The sequence below is a fragment of the Lingula anatina genome, chromosome 2, assembly GCF_051362555.1.
Source record: "Lingula anatina isolate TDL-2025a chromosome 2, LinAna3.0, whole genome shotgun sequence".
Classification (NCBI taxonomy): Eukaryota; Metazoa; Brachiopoda; class Lingulata; order Lingulida; family Lingulidae; genus Lingula; species Lingula anatina.
In genome coordinates this window covers 23,758,111-23,766,554 of record NC_141768.1, presented here as the reverse complement: position 1 = coordinate 23,766,554, position 8,444 = coordinate 23,758,111, and the positions used below count along the sequence as shown (strand labels likewise).

The 8,444-nt window shown below is 33.7% G+C and overlaps 1 protein-coding gene across 1 annotated transcript; it reads right to left on the bottom strand.

Annotated features, from left to right (window-relative positions):
- Positions 1 to 422: 422 nt before the first annotated feature.
- On the bottom strand, positions 423 to 8,390 carry LOC106153608 (uncharacterized). Its single transcript, XM_013527604.2, has 16 exons — positions 8,219 to 8,390; positions 7,267 to 7,435; positions 6,865 to 7,066; positions 6,493 to 6,658; positions 6,082 to 6,285; positions 5,581 to 5,848; positions 5,341 to 5,414; positions 4,807 to 4,926; positions 4,442 to 4,607; positions 3,838 to 3,998; positions 3,467 to 3,677; positions 3,004 to 3,208; positions 1,946 to 2,228; positions 1,589 to 1,737; positions 1,134 to 1,338; positions 423 to 993 (listed from the first exon to the last, which is right to left on the bottom strand). Exons 2-16 carry the CDS (start codon positions 7,385 to 7,387, stop codon positions 742 to 744), a joined length of 2,787 nt encoding a protein of 928 aa, XP_013383058.1. The 5' UTR covers positions 7,388 to 7,435; positions 8,219 to 8,390; the 3' UTR covers positions 423 to 741.
- Positions 8,391 to 8,444: the final 54 nt, after the last annotated feature.

Here is an 8,444-nt window from a genome sequence, read left to right as displayed (position 1 = left end):
GTTTGTTCTTTGTGAAACATAAATGTAGTGTTTTTTTATTATTTTTGCTAGACTGATGTTAGTTAAGTTCCACTTGTACAAACAATTCTTCTGCTCACTTACTTTTAAAGCAATAAAAATGTTAAATTGACCTGTATATAAAGAATAAGTGACATTTAAAAGTTATCAAAATGAGACAAAGTTTGTAATTGGTTATTAATCAACCATGTTATTTCAGGGAATCTGAAACGGCATCAAAGTGAGAAAAGGTTATGGTAAGTATTCCTTGCTAATACCTATGTGGATTCCGATACATTGTATTTTAATGTCTCCTATTATTTCATAAAAATTGTTGCAACTAGTAGGTTTGTTCTAAACAGAATTTTTCTTTTTTTAAACACTATTCAACTTTTCTCCTCAATCATAATAATAACAAATGCAAATTGCTTACAAAAAGAAATAGTTTCTTTATTAATTACATATGTACATACTTTTGAACTGTTTTTCTTTTGACTTGTGATGCAGATTGAATATACAGACTTATTCATTTATATATATGTTTGGGTGTTTCTTTTCAAATTGCTATACCACTGTTCAAATACAATGTTCACAACTGTCATTTTCACCTAGAGCATTGTCTTTAAAAAGTAATAACAATACATTTTCAATACTGAAAGAAAACCATAAAAATCATAATGGTGTTGTGGTAAATGTAACATCTTAAGTCTGTTAACTTTTGTAGAATTTTTCAGCAGTGCTGGCTTAGGGCTTTCTCCACTCAAATTTGGCCAAGTCATAGATCATATCACAGAAACCTATATAATTCACATCATCTTTGCCTCCCACTTTGACATCAAACTTCTCATATATAAGGTTGAACTCTTGATCGCTCACAAGACTACCGAGATCCAGCTCACTGAGAACCCTACGGAACTGTGACCTTGACACTGTGCCATTGTGAACTCTGTCATAGTCCTCGAACAGTGGGAACAGCTGCATTCTGTGTTTCCGTACCTAAGTAAATAAAACATTGGCAAGTTATAGCCTTACAATATTATGAGATTTTGACAAGTTCTGACATTTCAATATAGTTGTGGCAAAATATAATTTCAGGTCAATTATATGTATGTATATATATATATATATGCATATACCTTTTCAGCCAATCTGTCCATGCAGCGTTTGGCCATCTCCTCTGCTTCAGGTAGGAGCTGGTTTTGTTCCCACTCCACTGGAGGCTTGAACTGTTCAACATCAAGCATAGGAGCTTTCTCCAGTTCTTTGGTGGTAAAAACTGACTCCATTTCATCAGAGAATTTAAGGTATTCTACATACTCTGGCTGTTGGAAACTTTTGTATCTGAAGATTATAAAGACTGAATTATAATATTTATCAAATTCTGATTAAGTTTTATTTCCCAATATAAATAGATCAGCAGTGCATATTAAATAACTGTTAAAAATCAATTTGATGATTGAGTTTTATTGCAGATTTTTATTGCACATAAATGTTTTTACCATTGAATTATTATAATGAACATTATATACTGCAAGATAAAATGCAAGATTTTGACTCTAAATGTTTACCTTTAAAGATAAAAACCACTTACTTGTCTTCTAAGATGGCAACTTCTGATTCCTTTAGTTCGAATTTACACAAATCCAATGCCCTTCTGAAAGAGGTCTTCAGCATGCGACCTGTTCTTAGCTTGTCGTAATCACGCATGAATTCAAGCACACGAATACGCTCCCTAACAACCTAAAAAATTCATAAACACTAGTCAGTATGCTGATTAAACACCATAAATTAAAAAGCAATTATATTTCTTTTCAAAAAAAAAAAAATCTAAAAGAATAGTGATAAATATACAGAGTTGAAAAATTCTACTGATCACTATACACAGTGAAAAATAATTGTTATGTTTTTTACTTAATGTTACTTTTGCAGTAAAAAAATAAATGAATACCTTGGTTTTTAGTTTTGCAATCAAACTTTCAAAATCTGTACAAATGTTCAATTCGGGAAGTTTTTTCTTCTGATTGGTAGCTCTCATGTCTTGAAGACGTTCCAGGTACCGCAGCTGCTGCTTCTCTGGGGGTTGGAGCTCAGCAAGGAAAGCAATATAGTTGAAGCCAGTGTCGTTGCAGAATTTGGCTTCAATGGCAGCCATCTCTGGGTCTGATGCATGTAGTTCCAACATGGTGAGGCACTGGCGGAACTGTCCCTGTGTTACATAACCATTGTTGTGTCTGTGAAATAAAGAGTAAAAACGATATTATGTAATTTTCAGTCATAGAGCGCATTCTCAACGAATTAAGCCAGGCTTTACAAAGCCGGTGACCTAAAAATGGCGGACGTACATGAAAGAAAAACCGCCTAATCTTTTAATAGTCTCTCCGCCTCCCCACACGTCGTCCCTGCGGGGTACAGTAATTAAATTTCGGCTCCGTTCGCCATGCGGAAGCTACCTGAGAAATATCAAGTGCGCATGCTCATCAGTTAAACTCGTGGTGAAGAAAGCATGGCGGCTGAAGGCGATCGAAGGAAAAAAGCTCTTCTGTTCTATTATCTTTGAAAATAGAGACGAAAAAGGAATAATTTGGCCCGTAGAGCAGCAATGAATCGACTATCTACGGAGATAATATCACCAGAGATATTCACGGAAATATTAATGTTCGGAGCCGAGATTTAATTACTGTACCCCGCAGGGACGACGTGTGGGGAGGCGTGTGAGAGGCGGAGAGACTATTAAAAGATTAGGCGGTTTTTCTTTCATGTACGTCCGCCATTTTTAGGTCACCGGCTTTGTAAAGCCTGGCTTAATTCGTTGAGAATGCGCTCATAGTAAGCATTTTTTTAGTTATCTACCAGATTCATCAAAAATTTTAACCTTAGCATCTAAACATTAAATCCACTTGCTTTTATAAAAATGATTCATTTTCAATGTCAGAATTAAGCTTTTAATAACACAGTAAATTGATTAGCACTTTTAATAGGTTTAAACTGTTCATTAATTAATCCTACCTGTCAAAGTCCTGGAAAACCGGTTTAGCCAGCACTCGTCTCTGGTTGGCCCTCTGTCTCAGCCTCTCCATGGCCTCCTCAAAGATAGCCTGGTGCTCCTCTGAGGCGTACCGCCAGTCCATGGTGCCAGGCTTGGGTACACGGAAGATCTCCTGGGCAGGCACGCGGTAGGTGGGCATCTTCTCAAGGTTGGGCTGAGTGAACACTGAAGTGGCCATTTAGAAGTAGATAAAATATGTCTTTTAATGTCTTAATTGCTTATCTACACTGATACAATGTAACATTTCTAAATTATTTGCACACAACTTATGTAAACATGATTAAACACAAGTTATCATTTAAAAAAAGTTAAGGGCTGTTAAATTAAATAAGGTTTGATTCTTTCAATCTTTGTGCCACTGTGAAAAAATTATGGTAGACAGACGATGTTCATCAATTTTTACTATTCACACAAAAGACTCACCACTTTCAAGGTCCCACAGGAACCTGACCCAGACCACTTGATCTGGTTTCTGTGTATTTTCATAGTACTTGCAGAGGACAGTGAACTGAGGGTCAGTCAGGTCATGATGGCCAATTTTGCTTAATCCAAGAAGTGCTAAGCCACGTCTAAACCTGCTTTTACTGATGCTGCCACTTCTGAGGGTATCATAGTCTTGGAAATATTCAGCAACCTAAAGGAAGTATAAGGTCAATGTGGTTGTTAAAATGACTGTGACTATAAAGGGATATTTTAAATTCCTGATCAAAATATTGCTCAAGTTAAGTGTACAAATGTTGCTGAGTAATTGAATTAATATCAAAATGTACCGTATTATTAAAACTGAAACATACCCTCAGCCTGTTTGTTAGAACGTGGTGCCTTATTCTGGCCAACAAATCTTCAATATTAACTTGACTGATGTCCATTGTCATCTCAGTAGGAGACTTTGACTTGCTTGATTTTCCCTCTTCCATGGGCTGCTCTGCATCATTCATTGTGAATCCAACAAATTCTACAAATAAATAATGAGTTGTATATCAGTTTAGGGCTTACCATGGACAAAACTTAATCACTTTGCATCATAAGAAAAAGCGAAGTACCTTGAAAAATTACTGCATACTATTTATCCCTTGTACATGTACATCATATGCAAGATACTCATTGAAAGTCCTCTTTTGGCATATACAGCTGTACATACTGTATTGAAGCTCTGTGCTCAAAAGAAAGAAAGAAAGAAAGAAAGAAAGAAAGAAAAAAAAGAAAAAAGTAAATATATAAAAAATAAAATTAATGAATTAATGAAAAAATAATAATTAAATTTGTTAAAATAATAATAATAATCATAAAAAAAACAAATAAATAGAATAATCATAATAAACAAAAAATAAATAGAAAATGAGTTTAAAAAACAGTCACTAAATTCTACCATCCGATACAAGAAGTATCTATACTGACCTCTGTCCACTGTCTGCACAAAGGCTGGGTAGTTGACGTCCCCCGTGGCAGGGTCTTCAAACTTTCTGCACAGAAGCTTGAAGTCTTCAGATGTCACATTCAGAGACAAGAAGTGAAGCAGACGGCCAAACTGGGTCTTTGTTATAACTCTGGTGTATCCACGGCCCTGTTTGTAAAATAAATGTACACGTCCACAATAAATTAAATCAGTGTACAAACAGCACAAATTAAAATATGACTTTCATACTTTTTTCCCCATTTAGTTTTTAAGAATACTTCTGTTGTTGGTACTATTTACAAAACTTATTAACTTGAGTTTCAGAATCTATTAAAACAACAAAACTAATAATCTTAGAATCACTTACCCTGTCAAAATCCTTGAAATACTGATACATCATTAGTCTTCTCTTGGCCACTTGGTCTGCAATCTCATTGACCACTTTCACCACTCTCTCCTCTTCCTCAGGAGTCATGCCTTTTAAAGTCTGGGGGAAAAAACAACAGCAATGTTTGTTACCATCATTCTCAAATAACCCTTACTTTTGTTGTTTTATGCCCCTTTATTACTGAGTACATAACATGATTATCTTTGCTTCATTTGCATATTTTGACAAAACAAATTGTGCTTTTACCAAGCTAGGGCTTGCTTAGTAGCATGCTACTTTTGTTTTGAGGGATGCTAAATCTGTCCTGCATATATTCTATTGGCAATGATGTAGTATATGTAAGAGAAACTTGGGCTCATCCAAATATCTTCATTATTTTATGAGTAGTCATACTATTTCACTGCTCAACAGCATATTTATTTATAATTAAAGTTCTGTTGTACATTTTCATCAACCCATGTAGTTGTAAATGCTACAGCATGAATTTTTTATTTGATAAATGTAAAAGCTCACCCTAGACAAGGCTCCTCTTGGGGGTCTGACAACACTTTCTGTTGGTTTCTTGTCCAGGTCAGGGATATTAAATGCTACAAAAGAAGGAAAATAATTAATTTTACTATATAACTACAGTATATCCTTGATATAAATCCACTTTCATTACAACAGTATATGTGTCTTTGTATACAAAGAATGAACACAATTAAAGACTCAAGAAGGAATTGCTAATATAAAATATTAATTTCAAATTCTTACCATTTTCCATCATATCACAAAACTCTTTGTATCTCACTCTTCCATCTGGAGTTTTGTAGAATTCTGCAATTTTCTGTATCTCATTTCTCGACAACTGTGCTTCTTTTCCAATAGCCAGGGACAGTCCGCAGACAAATTGGTTTTCAGTAATGATGCCACTTCTTAGCTTGTCATGATCTCTGAAGAATTCTGGTGTCCTGACTCCATTTTTGAATACAGCAACTCTAATCTTATCAAAACTCTGCTGCAGTGTGGGGTCTGCTTCTGGCTGTAATAATATAATAAGAGACTATAAAATATGTGTAAATAATTATTTCATGATAAAATATAACAAAATGTACTAATGTACCTGGCAATGACTGATATTTTTTTCAAAACTAGCACAATTGGTCTTCATCAAGGTGCATGTGTAATTTTGTATTCTAATAGTAGTGGCTTTGCATATGAACTCTAGTTCATATATTCACTTAAAGTTTTTCATTTTCAAAAGTGAAATCTTACCTCAGGAACTAGATAATCAGTCACATTTGTAATGTCAGAGAGAGAAGTATCTGCCAGTGCCATCTTCTGCGCAATGGCCACCAGATCATGATGAAGGTTCAGGTAGACCACCAAGCCAGGGTTCCCCGGATCTCTATACTTCATCACCAGCAGGTACATGTCCTCTGAGTCAACATCAGCAGGGCCAGGAAAATTACGGTAGAACTGAAACAGATATTGGAATGTATATATAAATGCTATCCATTTGAGATTTAAAAGTAATTTTTTCAGAAGTTTTTACTGTCTATTTATAAATTATTCTTTTTTTTTTATGGAAATAAGTTGGCACATGATGTTTGCAGTATTGTTATATTATTTTTCTTTTGAATTAGAACAAAACAAACTAAAAAAGGTACCAGTTTTTAGTCTCACCTGACTTTCTGTGACCTTTCCAATGTGGTGTCTGTCAAAATCTTCATAGCAAGTCCTGAGATTGATGCCATGGTATTTGTAAAACTGACCCATGTGTTTCAGCAATTCCTCAAGTCGACTTTCAGATTTTGGACTCAACGGGCGGACAGAACGTTGGGTTCCCAAACTTAACAAAAAATATACAAATATGCATGTATTAAAGCTATAACAACACCAAAAGTGATTCTCAATATAAAATTAATTTATAAGTAAATATTTTAATCATTATCAGGCAATGATTTTTATAAGGAACTCACAAACACTTAATTACTGTTAATAAGCAATAACAAATGTAGATTTTTTTATATGCAACTAAACATCTGTATAACTTACAATTCTTCTGGAATTACTTTTTGTGTTACTGGGTCCCTTCTTACATCGTTTGGATCAAAGCCCTTTTCAATATTGTCACAGAACACCCTGTAATTAAGCCTGCCATTTCTGTTGATGTCATATTTTGCAGCCATCAGTTTTTCTTCCCCTGGGGTCATTTTGACACCCAAATTCAACCAAAGGGTCCGAAAAAATTGTGTTTCTGTTAAAAACAAAAATCAAATATATAAGTACTTCAGTATTTTACAAATGCATTTTAAATCACAGTCAATTTTTTTCACATTTGACATGCAGTCAACGCAGTGGTGACTTTTTTTAACAACAGTTAATCTTTTTATCTCACAGATATCTTAAAAAGCTTTCTGATTTAATATTTTCAGTAAATTGTATAAACATTCTTACCTGTTACATATCCAGACCTAAGTTTGTCAAAATCCAAGAAAAATTCTGAGATCCTGACCCTGTTTGTCTGCGCAATAGTGCGGATATTGTTTTCAATTTCTGCAACTGTAGCAGTTGCCATTTTTTCTGCTTTTTAAAAAATTTAGTCCAGTATGTGTGGCTTTTAATTCTGAAAATATAAATGTATAATATATGATTGAAGCATGAAATATACCATATTCAATCCATGCACATGTTACATTATACAGTATATTAAAAGTTATATATGAGATTTTAAAGTGTGCCATTAACAAACTTTTAACAGTGTTGTAGTACTCAGAAAAAAAACTATAAACATACATTCTTATATATTTTTGTCACACACACAAGCAGCAGTGCACAAGTTGTATACAACATATGCACTCAGCATTTTCATTTTGCACAAAATTCAATGTTGAAGATTAAAGAGTGCATGTAACCATAAGACTTATTTGAAATATAAATGCCAGTAACAGTATCATTATTATTCATACTGATGTAACCCAAAATTAAATAGAAAAAAATTAATTTCAAGTTTTTCCTAAATTTTGTCAAAACAATATTTCACTAAATTAAAGTGTAATTTTGATTCCTACTGCTTATCAATTACATGTTATAAATTTTATTCAGATTTATACACATAATATAATAAGGCTGGATGTAGGCCTTGCATACACCTTAACGTTAGACCAAAGTGAGAACTATTTAAGTCACTTTCAAGTTTCATTAAAGGCCAGCTCATATATTACTTGCCTTTTAAAAGGCAAGCTAATACTGGGTTCATGTATATTACTTCATATTTACCCATTTTACATAAATTTTGATATTTAGTTCAGCTTATGAACGTAAAATGCACATAATTTTCTTATAAAGGTCCATATGACAATCATTATTTTATAAATATTCTGAAACATGTATATAAAGTAGCTCTTACCTGCAAGTCCTGTATGCTACAGTCCATCAATGAAAACACGATTGTAGTTGATGTTGCACGTTGCCAAGAGACACAACATACAAGTGGTGCCCTCTAATCTATATCCGTTTAATTAAATCTCTTCACAGAAAAGCGAGAGTACCATTATTGACATATGTGAATATTTTGAGTATTAATTTTTGATACATATTAAAAATGTGAAGAAATCATATATATCATAAAGCAA

Excerpts from the sequence above, each read along its gene's own strand:
- LOC106153608 (XM_013527604.2), bottom strand. The coding sequence starts at position 7,387 with ATGGCAACTGCTACAGTTGCAGAAATTGAAAACAATATCCGCACTATT. Across the intron at positions 3,999-4,441 it reads TGTGCAGACAGTGGACAGAG|AATTTGTTGGATTCACAATG; the intron begins GTCAGTATAGAT and ends ATTTATTTGTAG. Across the intron at positions 3,678-3,837 it reads TTCTAACAAACAGGCTGAGG|GTTGCTGAATATTTCCAAGA; the intron begins GTATGTTTCAGT and ends TACTTCCTTTAG.